At 35.8% G+C, this 20,566-nt stretch overlaps 1 protein-coding gene across 2 annotated transcripts in view; it reads right to left on the minus strand.

Annotated features, from left to right (window-relative positions):
• Positions 1–5,368: 5,368 nt before the first annotated feature.
• The window catches only part of LOC149800783 (uncharacterized), a 69,445-nt gene continuing 54,247 nt past the window's right edge, over positions 5,369–20,566 (minus strand). For both annotated transcript variants that reach the window (XM_089954763.1, XM_089954762.1), the window contains exons 14-15: positions 18,720–18,849; positions 5,369–11,723 (exon numbers count right to left, since the gene is read on the minus strand). In XM_089954763.1, coding sequence (XP_089810889.1) covers positions 11,697–11,723; positions 18,720–18,849 — 157 coding nt within the window. In that variant the 3' untranslated portion in view covers positions 5,369–11,696. The remainder of the gene's footprint in view (positions 11,724–18,719; positions 18,850–20,566) is intronic.

Below are 20,566 nucleotides of genomic sequence, written 5' to 3' on the forward strand. Positions count from 1 at the left end.
ACATTGTTTCATTGTTAAACCAGAATTTGGAATTAAGCTAAGATTTCTGACATACACAAGTACAGGTCGAGTTTTCGTGGCACTTTATTTGGAAGTTTTTCCCCTAAACTAATGTTGGATTGTAACATTTTTCAGTTCGAGTTTTGAAAATGGCCAAACTAAACCGTGGATTTCACATGATCAGTGAAATGTACCCTATGCAGAAACACACACGAACGGTTATACTTATTGTGTGTGTGTGCGTGTGTGTGTGCAAGGTCTTGAAACGGCAAAAGAAAATTCACATAACCTTCTGTTTCACATAATCGTTGTAGAGAGAGAGAGAGAGAGAGAGAGAGATTTTGAAAAAATAGTCAATTCCATTTTTCTCTTCTTTTTTTAAAACCGTTATTATTTGATTAGGCCCCTCTCAGTTAAACATCAGTCCCTCTTTTTGTACAAATATAAATTACTAAAAATAAACATACTTATAACGCTAACAACTTTGTAAAGTAAGACTAGTTTTCCAATCATTTAGTACAGTTTCATTTTGACATCGACGCACACTACGTTTTGGGCTGAAGAAAATAGATAACCATAATGTTTACGACACCACTTTTCCATTTTATCATCATTTCTAGAGAAATCACTTCCTAAAAAAGCCAGTTGATGTTTTGAGGGGAAAGAATGATCACGTTGATGAAGAAAATATACACAATATTGGCCACACACAATTCAATCTGGTCAATGTAATCGCACATTATTAAATATAGTGGATACTGCATTTCTTTTCATAAAATCGATGATGTCCTCTTCCAGAGGAGGTATTCCATAAGATTAACAATAGTCCAAATTGTTGTTGTTGGGGGAAGGGAATAGCTATCCAGTGGGTTCCTGGGTGATGACAGTCGTCTCTATTGATGACATAGGCTCGAACGTTTTTAGGTTTTCGATGTTAAGTTCATCTTTTTAGCACATACCACTGGATTCCATGAGGCTATGTACGAACTGCGAGTCAGCAGGTAATGATGTTTCTAGTTATTCATTTTCACAGATAATGATAAGTCACGAAACATTTTACTTGATTTGTTTTTTTTTTTTAAATTTGAAACAAGCACCTGTCAAGAAAACTGATGAACGGCGGGTAGTTGCTGTACTCAGTCGCAGAAGAGCTCTGATGCGTTTTGCCTCCAAAGAAGGCAGTGGAAGTAAGAATGCTCACTTTTATCATTATGCTATTCTTTCATGCATTTATCTTACGATACTAGGCTCTGTACTTCATCCAGGTACTCCTCCAACTTCAATGATTCATCATTAAACATTCGTCATGTTTCATTTGATTTGGCTGATCGATTTGACAGCCATACCATGTTGTTTTTTCGCATTTGATCCTTTCAGCTAAGTGGCGAGCAAACCAGTAGGCTAAATGTCCCAGTCCTGGCCATTTTGATATCATGTCTGTGTCTTTTCCTTCTTGTGCATCTGTAGACTGTAGCTGTTGTTGTGGTTACAAAACACCATCATGTATGTTCCTATATGTTTACATCCATGACTCTGTGTTCCATATCTTTCTTTTTTCTTCTCCATGAATGTCTGCGACTGCTGCTATTTACATGGTTTACTTTTAGACCAGTGGTCAAAAGGATCACATTTGTGTAATGTTCGGAGTTATCAAAACAGGTTTTCAGGCTAAAGTGAAAACCCTACCATCATCTCGGAGTAATCTTTTTCGCCCTGAAAAAGGCGGGTTGTTAACATTGATCCCCGAGTGGCCGAGTGGTCGAGTGGTCTAAAGTGCTCTCCGTTACGGATCACTGCCATCTCACCTATGTCTGCATGGGTTCGAGGCTCGGATTCAGCCGGGTTTTTCTTCCACCATTAATATTTCTTCCACCCTGTATAGTCTATCGTGTGCTGAAAAATGGCGTTAAACCCTACAACAACAACATTGATCCTGTAATAGATTCTCCTTTCTCTCTCCCTTGTGGGGGGGGGGGGGACCTCGGGTCCAATAGGTGGGCCGCTATCCAATTAGATGGAGGCAATGCAACTCAATCAGAATGCTTCCGATCAAAACTTCTAATGCGACTGGGGATCCCGCTAATTTATCACCCTTTTTCTAAATGTGACTTTTCTAATCCTTTGCTTGGTCGGTCTAATTCGTCCTTTTGGTAAGGTTGTCTTCTTACTATCAAGACTGACTGACTGAATATTTATTAACGTTGCGAATGATCAGGGTTCCTTGTGCGATAATGTGATGTCAGTACTGCTGACTTCTTAATTACTCGATGAGTGTTAATAAGAGCCACCACTTGTCGCTTTACTGTGCGCACTGCGCACTTCTTAACTGCATATCCATTCGTATCCAATGGAAAAAGGGTATGCAATAAGGGCGCCTCGCACCACCGATAACGCCCTTAAATCCTGGGTAACGAATTTCGTTCCCCTGGTCCGAATGAGTAAACAGACTTTCACGATGTCCCTTTTAGAATAAATGTTATATCTCTATGCTTTTATCCATGACTGACAACCAGAGTAAGCTACACATGTAGACTGGTTTTTATGCCATGCCCTAAATATGTAAGACAAAACAGAGAAGAGTATACAGGTGTAGTGCGGCATGCAATCCTGCTTTATGGACTTAACAGTAGGTGTGTCTGTGCATATCTACACACTACGATAATTACCTGTAAAAGGGCAGACATAGCCAATACGGGCAGAGAATGAGTGTCATTATTACTACCTAGAAAGTGTGCACTAATTATCAATTCCAGTAACAAGTTAGGCCTACCTGTAGGAAGGCCCATCTTTGACTGCAGATAAAATCACTGAAGAATCGTTTATAACAACTAAGAAATGGACGCGGGAGTAAACCATGTACAGAAACTTACCTGTATGTATTCTAACATGGCAGAAGCTAGACAGTAATGGCTACACAATAATACACACAGGTTTTCTATGGTATATACCATTGTACTGAAGCATCATTATTGATACATATAAGAGGATGCTACAATATCCACTTTAAGAGAATGTTACCCGAGGAGAGGCACAATGACATTCTTTAGAGGTATATTTTCTATGTCATACACCAGACCAGCACTTTTTAATATGGTTATAGCAATGTGAGAGGATGCATCACGATCCATGCAGGTATGAACCAAGGGCACATAAACGTGTCAAGACGGTGATGACACTGAAAAGTTAGAAACTTTGTCATCAACGATGGAAAAAACAATACAGTTGGAAATTTATTGATCGATTATAATTCCATTTGAAGACAAAAATGCTCTAACTTGTTTTCAGTCTGAAAACTTCCAAACTGCATGTACGTATGGAGAGTGCTACTCGGCAGAAGCATAAGTAACTTCTTGTAATCTAAGAGGGCTGGATTTGCAAGGTAGTAGTAGTTCTCCAATGGTTTTATGATCAATCTGTGTATTTGAATAAAGTTTTATATTATCCATTTCGCTTTCTAAAACATATGTAACTGTTTAGTCTGTGCTCAATTTGCTAAATATTTCTTATGATCAGATATCTCACCCGATCTTTCTCCTGTTTGAAGTGCTTTTATTGAATATGGGTAAGATATGGAATTGTATAAATGATCATCTACATATGTATTTTAAGTTCTCATAAATTTGTTTTTGGAGCATTCAGATTAGTTTACCTCCTTCAGCAAATTTTTCATGAATAGTATTTAGAATTTTTTAAAAAATTTTTAAAATAAAATATTAATTTACATTTTTTATATTTTTTAATATATTCAAAATTCAAATTTGGACTTTAATGGCTACATTACAACTGGAAGCCTCCCAACATTTACTACTTCTTTTGCTGACAGTAGATGGAGTTTGTTTAAGACAATATCTTAATATGTAATTTTGCCAAGTGCCACAAGTTGTTGACAGCCAGAATCACGTTTTAAAAGTCTTTCATATTTTAAGCCAGTTCAATAAGTAAAAATGATTTAGGAAGCAGAAGTATATATATGGTATGTTTTCGCAAATAATGTGATTAATCTTGATTGTACCCAAACAAATTTTGGAGAAATAAACAATATGCAATTTTCATAATTTTTAATTATGGTAGATATGTGAGGTGAACGGAGCTCCACATTTGTGAGACAGTTTTCTGATGTAAAGTTTTTGATGTACCTCCAGAGACAATCTTAAACTTTTTTTTAAAGGCTGTGGTTTTGTATAGCAAATTTTAACCTTCTGTTTTTAATGATTTAATTATTAAGAAATATCTATCATTTTATACAGATTCTAAATAATTACCTTTTATATGTTATCTTTTTGGACTGCATGTTTACATCTTCCTAAAGAAATTTTTTCTTTTTGTTCCTTCACATTTTTTTGGTATTTAATTTTTAACAGACACTGTATAACCTGTATTGTGGTTAAGTACCATTAAACCTATATATACTAATATATTCCTGTGAACTGGAAGTGAATGTTTCAGTACCTGAAAGAAAAACAAATAATTCCAGCATCACTGCTGCACCTAGGATCCCAACTATATGGGACACTGTACAATACTGTCCTCCAAATCCGGGGGACACAAATTCAAAAGGAACAACAAAAATACTATATAGTAATTAATGCTGTTATATTGACAAAACAAAAAAAATTAAAAAAGATAATCTTCTTTGATAGTTTTGCCACCTTAACTTTGCCATCTGAATTTAGTGTCATATTTCCTTGGGCATTTAATTAACTGTCATTAATGTTGTATCAAGTGCTCAAAAAATCCATAGAAAACATTGCATCTAATTACCTTCCTCTTCTATGGAAGCTTCCATTCTGGATCATGCTCTCATTTCACTAAAGTACATAGTCATTATCTATCAGGATTTATTATAATTCCAGATTCTCAGAACTGGAAATAGTAATTCTCTGATTAAATGCTACACTGTGTATTTCTGAATGTTTATACTTGAGATATTAAGCCTCTTTTTTCAAAAATCAAAACTTCAACCTTGAAAATATGTTACACTAAATCCAACTCAGCAGTCTACTACAAACCATGGATGTTTATATTGCCATATTTATTTTTTTTAAAATAGAAATTAATTGCTATGTTAAAGGTTTTATTACCTAGCACCAACAATGACATTCACAGACATGCACTAAAGAAAAATAATAGGTGATTTTTCGCATTTTCCCATACAAAAAAGTGTACCCTGGGGCTGGACAAGAGTGAAGATTTTGAAAAACATGCAAAACAAAATATTTGGAAAATCTGCAATCCCATGCTCACCAAGTAATAATGCAGTATTTTTAATAATCACAGAGCCTGGGACAAGATGAAGGGTTTTCTGGATGTTAAATTAGCTCTTGTTTATCCTAGAGAAAATTGTGAGACAAAAAGGAAAAACAAAGGCTAAAATATTAATGCTTTATTTTCAAAGCAGTTTTTAACACAGAAGTTATGTCCAAATAATGTCAAGGAAAAAAACTTACACAATGTATTAGATAAACCGAAATGTGCCGCAAAATTTGAAACCACAAAAAATAACATTCCAACACAAATTTAACATAACCAGAATGTACAGCAGATTTTGAAGAAGATAAAAAAGGCTGGAAAGTATGCAGTATTTACATTTGTTATATCATTCTTAGCGCAAATATATTCAAATATATTTAAAATATTCTTTTTGTATACAGTTCTCCTGAAACACTTTTCACTGAATTGTGCAATTTTCACTTTATTGGATATAAGCAATTTTCCGCTAACATATCCACTAAAACTAACATGAGGCCCAAGTAGGCTTGACACCACTCTCCTGGCTGACATCTATATAGCCTGAAATGAGTAATTTGATCAGATGTGCATTCTGCTTTCATTTCATTCAGATTGCTGCATATTTCATAGATCATATTTCATTTATGGTCTCAGAAATGCATTCAGATTTTGCACTGATCTTCTGTCGCTTGTTTCCTTTCCTTTTTGCTTGTTGAAATGAAGTGGAAATGCATTTACCTCAAAGAGGTTTCCATTTTCAAGAGTGTTGAAGGAAATTAACTACAGGTTTCATATCCTGTCTGATTAAAAGTGTACTTTAATTAACAGCAAATGCATAATGCAAGACAACGCAACATAATTTATGATAAAATATATCCACAACTGCAACATTGTCATTAAGCATTGTCAGCAATTTTGCATTTTGTTTTTAATGACATATACAACCACCAACATGCCTAACATCAATGCCATTTTTTTTATGCCTACCTGAAACAACAATTTCATGACTTGTCAGGTGAAAATTTATCTGTCAATATAAATAATCTATTTAAACATAAGGAATTTCAAATCCATTCAGTAAATGCATTTGTGCTCCCAATTGTTATTAAAATGCTTCATTGTTTTGTTTGTTTTTAGCTTCCATTTTGTTGACATTCTGCAATCCATTGTTGGTTTCACTGCTTAAGTTTCCTGTTGCAGGGTCTGTATCTAAAAGTCAAATGCAAGCACTGTTAGCCAAACGATCTGGGCACGCACAATGCTTCCTGACATAAAATCTTTTCATGTTTTTGGAATGGCAACCATACTGAAAGCACAATAGTATGAAAGGCTGACAGTATGTCTGTGAAATTTGGTCGAATTCTATAAACTTGGTTTTTGAGAACGAATATTTTCAAGGTTTTGTTTCCTGTAATAATCGTCATATTGAATTGTGGTCCATGACAATCTGTGCCATAATACTAGTAAGTTTTGTATCAAATTTAGTAAAATTCCTATAAACAGTTTTGATGACAGATCAACAGTGTTTGTACATACTTATATGGCTTTCTTTCCAGGATGCTTTATTAAAATCTGGTCAAATTCTCTTCAGCAGTCTTTCATCATAAGTTGTTTTTTTTTTTCTTTTTTAAAGGATTTTTCTATTTTTAGTGACAGCAGATAAGCATCATGTGTACGGTTTAGAAAGGGCAGAATGCTTTCTATCAAATGTGGTTGAAATTTTTCCAACAGTTTGTGAGAGGTAATTTGAAAATTTTGGACTTGCATTCTGTCAACTTGTTTTGGAGAAGTCCTCTAAGGTTTATCTGCTTTTAGTAATGGCAGCCATATTCTGATAGTAGCTCAGCATCTTTAAGACCATTAGGCCAGGATGCTCCGTCAGGTGAGCTAAAAACCTTTAGTGACTTGAGGGAGTCCACATATCTATAGCTATTCTTTCTCATTCCGTACAAGGTTTTCTTAATCATGTTCAAACAATGGCAACTCAATAAAATTGTCATCCAAACATTAATAATTTTACAATGCCACACTAGAGAGCATTATTTTGCTCAAAGAAATGAACGTGGCTCAATTACTCACACCTAATAGATAATAAATAAAAACACTTCAACATATTTTATATCAAGGATGACAATTTAATATTGAAATTTTAGACTTGAGACCTAGTTTGAGGCCTCCAATTGAACAGTAATGCAATTTATCAAAGAAAGAAATAAACAAACATGAATATAATCATCTGTAGATAAATGTACAAAATATGCAATTATTAATGTTTCAATGTTATGGAAATTCACAGATTCTAATACCAGATTTGATAAAATTCATTCTTGTGATTTATCTTCTTAATTTCTTATAGCAAAAATAATATAAATGACAGCAACAGTTCTTGTTACAAAATAATTATGTGCCCTTGACTGAAAACTTTAGTAACCATATTATACATACTAGATTTCAACAATACATGTATCAAATAAACATGTCACATGCTGACTCTTTATTTTGACACCCAAACTGCATACTTTTAAAAGTAGTAAAGGCAGTTTGTTTAGCATTGCACTCCTATAAAATCTATGAATGTAAAATTTGGCAGACACTGGGTAAGTATCTTTCTATTTCTGCCTTTCTTCAAAGTACTTTTACTTCTTTGAGCTTAAACAAATCCATATTGATTTAATTTTGCAGATAAAATAATTCCAAAACATTTAGAAGTGGCAAATAAGCCAAAAGTTGCCAGCGGAAACTAATCAATTTGCAGAATCAAATAGTGCACTTAAAGTAGGCTCTTTGCCGACTCCAAGCACAGCTTGACCAAAAATCTTCATGTCATTGAAAGATTGGGAAGATACATATCTAAAACAAGAATACCATCAATGACATTATGGCCAGATTGCAAAGCATCAATGACAGTATGGCCAGATTGCAAAGCATCAATTACATTATGACCAGATTGCAAAGCATCAATGGCAGTATGGCCAGATTGCGAAGCATCAATGGCACTATGTCCAGATTGCAAAGCATCAATGGCAGTATAGCCAGATTGCAAAGCATCAATGGCAGTATGGCCAGATTGCAAAGCATCAATGGCAGTATGGCCAGTTTGCAAAGCATCAATGACATTATGACCAGATTGCAAAGCATCAACGGCAGTATGGCCAGATTGCAAAGTATCAATGGCATTATGTCCAGATTGCAAAAAATCAATGGCAGTATGTCCAGATTGCAAATCATCAATGGCAGTATGGCCAGATTGCAAAGTATCAATGGCAGTATGGCCAGATTGCAAAGCATCAATGACATTATGGCCAGATTGCAAAGCATCAATGTCAGTATGGCCAGATTGCAAAGCATCAATGGCAGTATGGCCAGATTGCAAAGCATCAATGACATTATGGCCAGATTGCAAAGCATCAATGGCAGTATGGCCAGATTGCAAAGCATCAATGGCAGTATGGCCAGATTGAAAACCATCAATGGTGGTATGGCCAGAATGAAAACAATCAAGGGTAATATGGCCAGACTGAAAACCATCAATGGCAGTATGGACAGAAAGAAAACCATCAATGGTGGTATGGCAAGACTGAAAACCATCAATGGCAATATGACCAAACTGAAAACCATCAATGGAAGTATAGACAGATTGAAAACCAACAATGGTGGTATGGATGTATTGAAAACTATCAATGGTGGTATGGAAAGATTAAAAACCATCAATGGCAGTATGGACATATTGAAAACCATCAATCATAGTATGGCCAAACTGCACACCATGAATAGAAGACATTAATCGAAAAGTTGTTTTCCCTCACCCAACTGAACCCCCAAATTTGGTCTAACTCATAGGTTTTCTTCTCAAATAATTTTATGATTTTTTTTTTCTTGCCATGTTTGACTAATGTATCCGTGTCTAAGTTTTAACCATGGCCCCAATATTATTTCATTGGTATAGCTCAATCAACACCATCAAACACTAGCACTGATTCACAAATTACTCCAAGTGCAGTGCTATCTTTGCTGTATTAGAGAATGTCTAAAAAAGCCAATGTAATATGAGTCTGTTGTGGAGATGCAAGACAGAAATTTCTGTACAACAATCAACTAAAACAATTATGACATGTGATGTTTCAGAACATATGTGAAGAAATTATGACCTAGAATTTGATGAACAAACCCACCAAAACCAAGGTCATGACAGTGTGTAGGCATGCATGGGGAAGGCTAATGTGGGTGTTAATCCTGTTCAACTTCAATTTTTTAAAATCTGACAGCAGCCTGAAATATTGAGATTTTATAGTGAAATACTGTTCTGAGATAACTTTGATAAAAGACCTTTCTGACTGTGAGAGAAGGCTGGATACATTTCTGATTATGATGCCTACCAGTTTCAGCAATACAAGAAGGCAATTAAGACAATCCATGATGCAAGTAGGATATTCACAGGTACTTAGTCTGTTGGGTTGCTAATTTTTCAGGCTATAAATTTCATAATTTAATTTATATTATGAATTTGATTGTTTTGTTTGCAAACAATATATGAAAGAGTTATGATTATTGTTTGATAAGTAACCAGCAGTTTTGTGATTTTCTCAATATTGGGGGATTTTAAGAGACAGTTTTGTTATGACATTCAAAGTTTTGTTGGCTATTTCAGTTAAGCTTCATTGCTTTTAAGGTTTCTGTACTTAAAAAATTAACAGTTGAAAAACTGGCATCCTCTAACCATCCTTGGACTTAAATGTCTTTTTAAATCAAATTTCACAAAACGGGAGTAATCTAACACCAGGATGGTAAATGTTTTGTACAACACTGAAAATTTCAAAGTTAATTTTATTCACATTAATTCCTCATTAAACATTGATTGACATTTGTCTTTTTTCTGCCTTCATTTTTCTAAAATAGATTTTGGACTATGTATAATTATTTTAAATTTGATGTTTTTAAGAGTTGCAGTCTTTCATCATTAAACTTTCAATCTTGTACCACATTTATTTAGACTTAATTAAATTAATAGTATAATAGGAAAGCTTGCATTGGCTATATTCAAATTATCCCCTGCTGCTACAGGTACACATACATAACTGTCATGCCAGGAACCAATTTGTATCTTGCCAACCAACCCAGTCCTATATTTGGTGGAAAGAAAAAGGGAAAATTAATAATTTTTTACCATGACCCAGTAAATTCCTTTTTAGTAATGGAGTACCAATCTTTTGTAGATTTTTTGGTTCCTGTGAATCATGGATTGACACATCTAAACACCAATTTATCTGACTCTACAAGCAAAAGTGTCTGAGAAAAGAACCTAAACGTAATGCTGAAGTACAGAATAAAACTCAACACAAATGTAAGGACAAATTGCTGAACTGTGAAATAGAGGCAACAGTTAAGAAGTTTTCACTGATGGCTGCAGTACTCCTAATGAGACAATACATTCCAAGTTATGTGACTCCATAGGCAGTAGTGACGTACTTTTGAAACTGAGCCACATGCTAAGGTTAACCTAAATCACTAGACCATTAAATATAGATCACAGTGACGAAATTTTTACTGTAACGTGAAGTACTCCATATGCAACCTCTAAATATGAATAATGTTTTAAAAAATCATTCAAACACAAACCTTAACTCAGAGAAGCTTAACTCAATGCAAAATAAAACATAAATCACTGAACCATGGAATAATGGTCGCAACAACTTTCTCAGATGACTGTAATACTGATTTTTAAGCAATTACATGCCAAGTCATCAATCTATGATTTATGTGCAAAGGTTAACCAAATCACTGGACCAAAGAATTCTGGTTGCAGTGACTTATCTTCAATCCATGGCACAGTATTCCTCATTAAATATTTAAATCCCAACTTATCTGAGTGAGCTATAGAAGCTTAGAAAATGACCTAACACAAACCATGACCTCAGTGTTGATGCTGACTAGATGGAAAATCTGATGGATGGAGAGATATCATCAATCCAGAATCCATAATTGTTAAATGCAATCAGCCAAACAATATATATTTGAAAAGAATCTGATCTTGACACCCAGCAGAGACCTGAAACAGTCTTTACATTTTTTTATGATCTTTGTATCAGATTTTGAGTGGAGAGATACGTTTGCTGTAGAAGTTATACTTCAACATCCTCATGTTACTTCTTGACTGCAAGATATTTTTGTGATTCCCAATAAAGCTGTTGTGTTTACATTGCTCTTATGTACCAAAAATAACAGTGGCATGCAAGGGTCCTATAAGAAATACAAATAAGATCACATCCTCCTTCACAGTGTTATTCTGGATCTATTCACTTAATTTGTTAAACAAAATACACATGATTTAAGTGTTCAATAAGCAGACAATATATACTAGAAAACTTATAAATGTAATACATCCTGAGTCCTCCCTTCCATCCAGGATCATCTGTTTCATTTGACCTTCCTTTCTTCAAGTTAATATCTTCGAAGTATGTTCTTATTTTCTAGTAATAGGGTCTTCTTGGGTTATTCTGAAACAAAAGTTAGACTCTGATAAAATTAGGTTTATTGGATACATTTTAAAAACTGTTCAACAGAAGAAGAAAAAATAAGAGATTGTAAAAGAATGACAAGTTTTACTGCTCACCTCCTTTATTCAGATAAGTGTTCATTTTCAACTTGCCCACATTTTACCTGAGTGACAGAGGGAGGGTAGAGGTAGATCATTGTTATGGGGCAGTAACTCCTGATAGCTTTCCATCATCAGAATTTGGAAATTATGACAATATATAACATGAGGCCCAACTGAGCCTAATACTGCTCAACTTGTTTATATCACTTAATAGTTGACCATTTCACAAAGCAGTCTCATGTAGCCTACCCTTATATTATGTTAATCTTAAACATACAGTTATAGTTTGACGCAAAATATTTCCAAATATAAAGGCATAATTAACGTGCATAGCATCTTGGTCATAACTGCAGTCATCTTTACAAAATGTTTACAAAGCTTTAATTGTTGTCTATGGTCCAAAATTGAAGTAATAATCCAGTTTTTTTAAGGCCATGGGTTATGTTCCTTTAAAGAAATCAATATTAGAAAGAAAAAAAAACAATTACTTGCAAACAAATATCAATAACTGTAAAGAAATTATGATCATTAATTACAACACTGCAATTGTACATTGTTTGCAACTTAAATGCATCTAATCAAATGTGTCCTTAGCTACTGTGTCTTCATCCATTCACAACACCTCATTATGACAGTGTCTCAAGATTGTAATGAATCATTTGGGGTACAAATTCATCTCAATTGAATCAGCTACCAAGAGTGCTACTTGTTAGGCTTTCTCTTCTGCTATAAGTTACAAGTTCCTAATTTTTAACCAAAGGTGTAATATTTCACTCATTTTTACAAACTGTTCTGCTGAAATATAATTTTCTCCTGTAGTTTTTTTCAGTTTATTTGCATATTTTGTAAGGGGAAGAACTCTGTAATCCAAAGTTGTGATTCACAATGACTAAGATACTATATTTAGTCTTTTGGTTTAATAAATTTTATTTTTATAAATATGGAACATATTAATACATACCAATTTTCCCTAGTAAAGTTTACTTCTTCACGAATAAATCATAACACCTTAGGAGAACTACTACAACCTCGCAAATCCAGCCCTCCCCGATACTACTTTTCACTAAAGTGAGCTAACATTTGTCTGCCAGCCTAGATGGTAATGCAGCAGAGTGATCTCCCCTTTGGTATAAGGACTGGCAGCAAAATACAAGAACCTGTCACTTATTACTGAAGCGGAAGGCACGCTTTCTATGGATGTAACTGTAGGGAAGCTGGGAGGGTGTATGTATATTATGATTGGGGAAGTATTCTCAAAGAAACATTTTACTAGGAAAAATTGATTTCTACTTTTAAATACATTACCTAATTATAATACCATCGGAGAATAGATAAGAAGTGGAGGGAGATACATCCACTCATCCATCTCAGGTCCACTATGGTATATGAGAAAGCTTCAAGGTAACCCAACTGGAGGGACTCCATCTGTTGGGGCACGGCTTCAAATAGAGAAGAAAACAAAATCCCCCCCCAATCCAGTGTAGGTCATGACTTGTCTTAAGGAGCTATCGATCGATCTGCAAGAGAGGGTCACCTGTTCAGCTGCGGATATGCATAGTGAATACCCCACTTAATCCTGGAAAGAGATTGTCTGTGTTTATATATCCTCCTGTTCTTCTTGAGAGGTAAAAATAGACATGATCTGTCTCAGTACAGCAACTGTTCACTAAAGTACCACTTTAAAGCAAGAACTGGGTCTTGCAGGTTTGTGTGTGTGATTTAGATTTTTAACATAGCTTTAATGATTTTTCAGTCATATCACTATGATGTCTGCAGTGTGGCAGTTTACAGTGATGTCTAGCACTAGGGCATCATGCTGTAAATATACAGCATGATGTCCCACCCAGTCACATTATCCTGACACTAGGCTGACCAGTCCTAACACTAATATCTTAATGCTGATCACCAAGCACGGCAGCTGCTAATACCATTTTTATAAGACTTTGGTACAACTTGTCTAGGGATCAAACCTGCGACCTCCCACATTTGAAGCAGACACTCTAACCACTAGGCCACTGGAGCAGTTGGTCTTTTTGGTCTTGAAGGTGGTCTTGAGCTGATGTATCCAGATTTGTTGCTAACACCACTTTAAAAAGTCTGACACCAGGATGCAAGGGTCTAGGAACTTGATTCCTCCATGTTGTTTCAGATAAGTCACCACTGTAATGTACACAATGACAACTCCCTTGCCATTTAAATATTCCTGCTACCAGTGAAAGGCTTTCACAATGGCTATCATCTCTAGAATATTGATATGCAGATGTTATTCCTGGGGAGACCATGCACCCCTAGCTTCCCAAAAGGATGGCAGTAGGTGGGCTCCCCAGCCTTCTGTGCTTGCATTGGTACAGACTGTATTCTCTGGCAGTTTTACTTGTTGAGGTATACACGCTTTGAGCCAAGTTAGGATATCCCAATTACGCAGATGGTGCCTCGATTGTGTGCCGATGGTGAGAGATTGATCCATTGGGCAAACGTTTGGCCTGCATTGGGACAGAAGAATCACTTGCAATGGGCTATTCAACCTAGGACATTGAGGTCCTCTGCCACACTGAGCATACCTAGCTGGTGACAGAATAACGTGCGGATAGAAATTTCCTCTTAAGTAAATAAGCTAACATGATTTGGATTTTCAATGCCCTATCCTGAGGAAGACTAATTATGTTGCCTGTGTACTGAACTCCATACCTATGTTAACAAATTGCTGAAATGGTACTAGGTCAGACTTTTCCTTGCTCGAGAAGTCCAGTTTGGAAAGCAGTGTAACAAGGGTAATAATGTCATGTTTAGATAAAACTCACCTGATGCTTCTGCAGGATGTCATCTAGGTAACTTGATGTCACCACCATGAAATAACCCATACATGTACCATTACTTTATTCATTAGATGAGTGAAGACCCAGGTGAACTGCAGGAACGACCTGGAAGCCTTGTGAACAGGAACATGAAGGTTTAAGTCAACACTGATGTTGAAGTCTCCCTCTTGTATGTCATTCACAATGTACTGTGGTATTTCCATAGAGAACCAAGGGGCGTGAATGAATGAATTGATTGAGGTCGCTTAGATCGATGACCAGTGATGTTTGCCTCTGAGACCAAAAAAAGTCAGGAATAAACCCTGGTGAAATGTTGGGATGAACAATAGCATCTTCTCAGTGCTTTATCCTCTTTGGTTTGCAAGAACTGATGCTTTTGCTTGGTGAAGCTTCAATAGGATGGTTTCAGAGGTTTTTGTCCCATGTGTGGCCCTTGGGTCTTTTTGTTGATTTCCCATACTTTCCCTGTATCAACACTGAGGTTGCTGGGGAAGGAAATTGGTCTCCTTGATGGCTTGTTTGTGGACATCTTCAATCTGACAGTTAAACAGAAGGTTAGAGGATAACAGCTGTGCTCTTAACTTGGTCTTATGGGCAAAGAGCACTAAGTTATGCTCCGCCAATTGTAAATTTGAAGCTGCAGTTACAGCATTGGCCAAAGTGTGTTGGGAGGCTCTGTTCAGTACTTGGGCCATTCTTGAGACCGACTTCCATGCATGCCCTGAGATATTTGGAGTGGAAGAAGATAAGCTATGTTCTGCCTGTTGGAAGACAGTCATAGAGATGAAACCCAACATCGAAGTCACAGCAACAATATTGCACACCAACTGCTGAGTGTCATCAAAGGTCATCTGATCCATACATATGGAGTGTGGCTTTGTCATCCCCAAAGTGTCGATATCACTGTTGACTGCCAGGGTTTCCAAAAATGAAATACTGGTGTATGGCCAAGGTAGAACTGCTACTGAACTGGTGATGAAGGCAGGTCAGAATGTCCATAACTCTCTCAGACTGTGAAGTAATGGACGTTAGACTTTCATCATGAGATCAACTGATGCTGGAGCTCTGGTCCAGGTTGCTGATGGAATGGGAAAAAGAGGGCACAACACTGGGGGTCAAAGGCACAAAATGTCCTCAATGGAGACTTGGAAGGCTGAATCTACCCATGACATCAGATAATCTAGAATTACTGACATCATCTGAGAAAAAGCAACATCTTCTTGGTTGCATGAGGTGAGGCTAAAGTTTCCTGCAATACTTGAGACTTACCTGGCGAAGAGTGATGAGCTCTGCTGCTCACTAAACTCATAGAAAGCCCAGATTTAGAAACCATGACTTCAAGACAGTCAATGAGTAAAGAATTTCCTCTTGTGAAAGAGTGTTGAGAGAAAGCGAAGTGACAGCTGTTGAAATGTGAGGAAATAATTTTGGTATCATGCTGAAAGAATGTCTTGAGGCGGGATGTGGACTGGACTGGCCCCTGTTCATGTCTGCAAAAGTCAGGTTCAATGCACAGAATGCTGCGCTGTAAGAGACTGACCCTGTAATAGTGTTGTTTAGGCCAACTGTGATCTCTGGTATACTGGCCAGGCAAGTTGCAATGAAAATAGGCCATCCGTGTGGGGAGGATATTGTCATGATCATGAGGGTGGGATGGGTTGAGGAATCTTGATCCACATAACCTGTCCATATGTCTGTTGAATTCAGCTCTGTTCCTTGTTGTTCTGCAATAGGAATCAAGTCAAAACCTGAGAAGGCAAGGTAGAGGGAGTTGCCAATAATGTTGAGTTCTGTGGTGGTGACATGGGTGCAGGAGCTGTTTTGGATCATGACAGTATCAGCTATATTGTGGCTGACAGGTAAGAGTTTACTTATCTCCCTTGTGTGCCATTAATTCTCACTCTGAGGAAAAGTCAGTATTCAGACTGGTGATGTCTTTGTACTGAGCTGTGTATTTTTGCACTTTGCCCCTAGTTCTAATCTGTAAGACAAATAAAGCAAAATATATAAAACTGTAGTCCTGCACCTGTCTATAAAATGCAATGTCGGTACTGAGCTAAATCTTAAAAAGTTTACCAGGAAATTGATAACCGACAGTCTAATAAAGCAATGAAGTTTACATGTTAATTATAAGGACAATACCACCTGCAGGGAGGAGAAGTATAAACCTGTGGACCTGCACATGTGTTGTTTGAATATAGAGTAAGCGCAGACTAATACCAAATGATGGTTAACTGGAAAATAGATAGCAGATGATCAATACAATACTACCTAAATGAAAGATCAAAGATGGCATGTACAGGAAGAATCATTGAAGCATGGCATTCTAAGGTGAAGATGCCATGGTAAAGAAAAATCACCTGTATGTACCAGAAATGATGGAATTATACACATATAAGGAGTTTCTTAAGGGCACAAAAAACAGCATACATACAAATATTGTAGCCCAATCCTATTTCATGAAGTCACATAGGCTACCCATGTGAGTGACTAAGTGGACTTGAAATAAGGTGGAATGCATATGCAGATAAACATGACTAAAAAGTCACCTATAGAAACATGCATGAACAAGACACAACTTAGTAAACCATGTATAAAAATCTTACCTGTACTTGTTCAACCAAAGTGGAAGTAATACAGAAATGTACACAAGTGTTTATATTGCACACAAAAAGCTTCACATAAGAGAAACTGAGGTACTCTTATTGATACTTATAATATCGGTGAGACAATATCCTAAATGAGGCAATTACCTGTAGGGGAAAAATCCCACAGACTGCCTGTACAAGTAAAAACAATGAAGTTGGCAACCAGATGCTATGAATGCCTTGGAATAAAAACTCACCAATATATACCCATTAGTAATGGCATTTCACATATATACAGGAGTTTTTATAAGCCCTTGAGACTTGCACATACATAAAATAATTATAGCCCATACTTAATGCAAACTTACTTAGGCTCCCGTGCAAGTACCTAAATGTGTCATGATGATATGAAGTTGAAAATACAGATGGAGTATAATTTCCTTTCAAAGTGAAAAACTCCAACTTGTAATGGTATATCTTCCACACAGATTCTGGCTTTTGCGAAGTCTCTCATGATGAGATCATAATTATTAGCACAAGAAGTAGTAACTGATGTATTCTTCGGCTCTGCTGTAAAGTCTTATAACTAGGGGAGATAACTCTGCCCGACCGCAACATATTTAAGCAAATAGCTTTTAGCTCCCTTTAGCTAAAAAAGTAGTATCTACGAGGGCTAGATTTGTGAGGTAGTAGTAGTAGTTCTCCTAAGGTATTCTGATTGGGTAACGTATTAAAAGAGGAAGTTACATCACATGGTCTTTCAGTTCTGACAGTGCTCATATTCGTTGTGATACCAAATTTTAAAAAATTCACAAGGTCAAAGAAAGTGTAAAGCTCTCATATTGTACAAGAAAGTGAAAGTCATAAGGTAAAAGTTCATGTTTTAATATTTGCCGATATATGTTTAAATTATCAGTCTCTATAGTGATACCATTTGCACTGCATATATTAATTTGACTACAGCCTCACTGAATATCAAATAAGCCCAATGCTTTCCCAGATTTAGGTCCTTTGTCACTGACTTTGTCTAAAACCTTTACAGTGACTCTCAAACTTGTCATCCTGTAAGAACAAAACGGCCAAAGTTGCTCTATTTCCTTTTGATTCAAGAGGTAAGTAATATACCCCATGATCTTTTCTTTCTTTTTTCTCTTTCACCAAGTCCAGGGTGCTTTTATCAAGGAATAACCAAAGTGAAATTGTTCACAAGTTGCAATACAGTTGCATGTATTTATTGCATAATATATTAAACTTTTGTCTCAAATACAGAGATTAGAGTTTTAAATTTTGCATTGGTTAATTGATAAATAATATATAAATAGTGGATCTACTATCTGCAAAGCAATATCTGAATAATAATTTTGTTTTTCTATCATTCTTCCTAACTTTCTTTTTAAAGATAATATGACCCTCAATAATAAAGCTACCCATCATTAAAGGCCAATTGTTTTATCTAGAAGCGGGGTGAGAGAGACTAAGACAAAAATTTACCAGTGGGTTAGGCCTGAATCTGTATGCCAGCATCATCCTTTTTCTGAAGGCATCATACTCATCATCATCTCTCGACAAACCATCAGGTCTCTCTATGCCAAGTCCACGTCCTTCTACTGATACATTCCCCCTGAAGAAAACATAATAATTTGGATCAATGTGAAAATACAATAACTGGGACCAATGTGAAAATACAATAATCAGGACCAATGTGAAAATACAATAACTGGTATCAATGTGAAAATACAATAATCAGGACCAATGTGAAAATACGATAACTGAGATCAATATGAAAATACAATAATCAGGATCACTGTGAAAATACAGTAACTGGGATCAATGTGAAAATACAATAATCAGGATTAATGTGAAAATACAATAATTGGGATTAATGTGAAAATACAATAACTGGGATCACAGTCAAAATACAATAATTGGGATCAATGTGAAAATACAATAACTGGGATCCAACAAAAATAATCAGGATCACTGTAAAAATACAATAACTGGGATCAATGTGAAAATACAATAACTGGGATCAATGTCAATGTAAGTCAGTGAAATAATTTATATCCATTTATGGTGGATACCAATCAGCAAGAACTCAATTTCTATCTCTGACAAAACTTGATTTGTATTTGTAAAACATGTCTCCACTGTCAAACCAAAAATCCAAGTCCAAAATTTGAAAAATGTATAAAAATTGGAAAAATTACCACAATGCACAAAAATCTATTCAGATAATCTGCTTATGCATCAAAACGTGCTTACCTAGTTTCCTTTCTGAATCTCAAGTGGTCGTTTTGCTAATCATGTGAGAATGGTTTCCAACAAAAGATGATGAGGTTCCAAAAGTTAAAGAAACGTGTAAAATTTTTAAATACTTCAGTAATAACCTGAAAATTTAATCAGGATATCTATACATGGATCCAGATATGCTTAAAAAATTATTTGTCTATGTTAAGTGTGTTTTTTTGTGTGTGCAGTCTTGCTAACAAGCTTCTCAGAACTGATGGAAGGAAATTACAGTGGAAGAGATAGACATAACAAAACCAAGATGCCTGTGCTGCAAGCACTGGGCTTAAAAGCGGTGCATTATAAATCATGTTCATACGTAACATTATTTTCTTAAAATTATGCTGTGGAAACAAGAGTTAGAAAGAGAGGCAATCAGAATGTAAATTAAAATTATTCAAAGAAATCCGACTCATTCAAGGTATCACTATAAAGCTTCTTGCCAAATTTGAAATCCACCAATCTGTAAGGATGTAATGCTGCAGCAAAACAAGATTAGGAGGATGGACAATTAGGGCAATAATTCATGTTAATGATGTTATCTGGAAAGCTCTAAATTAAAATCATGAAAAGACTCATCAACCTGAAGCAACATATAAAATTCAGTTGAAATTGTGCAAATCTTTGTCAAATTAAGGTATGGACATCGGTGTTAGGAGAATTGGCCATCAGGGCCCATAACTCTTGTAAATATCATGGAATGCTGGAAATCAAGGCCTTTCAGGATCTCATTAAATAAAGCAGCATACTAAATCTGGTTACATTTAAACAAACCTATGCAGAGCAAGGCTGTAGAAACCAATACCAAGAAGATGTGCAATCAGGGACCATAACTCCTGTAAAAGATATCATGGAACATTGGGTATCAAAGCCATTGGAGATCTCATCAGTATAGACATGCAAAGAAAATTTGGTTGACATTTAACAAACCATGGTAAAGTTCTGCCATAGAAATAAAAGCCAAGAGGACAGACAATCAAATGCATAACTTCTGTAAATGATGTTCTGAAATGCTGAACATTGAACTTATTCAATCTTTCATTAACATAAAT

The sequence above is a fragment of the Sinohyriopsis cumingii genome, chromosome 4, assembly GCF_028554795.1.
Source record: "Sinohyriopsis cumingii isolate HCF-2022 chromosome 4, ASM2855479v2, whole genome shotgun sequence".
Classification (NCBI taxonomy): Eukaryota; Metazoa; Mollusca; class Bivalvia; order Unionida; family Unionidae; genus Sinohyriopsis; species Sinohyriopsis cumingii.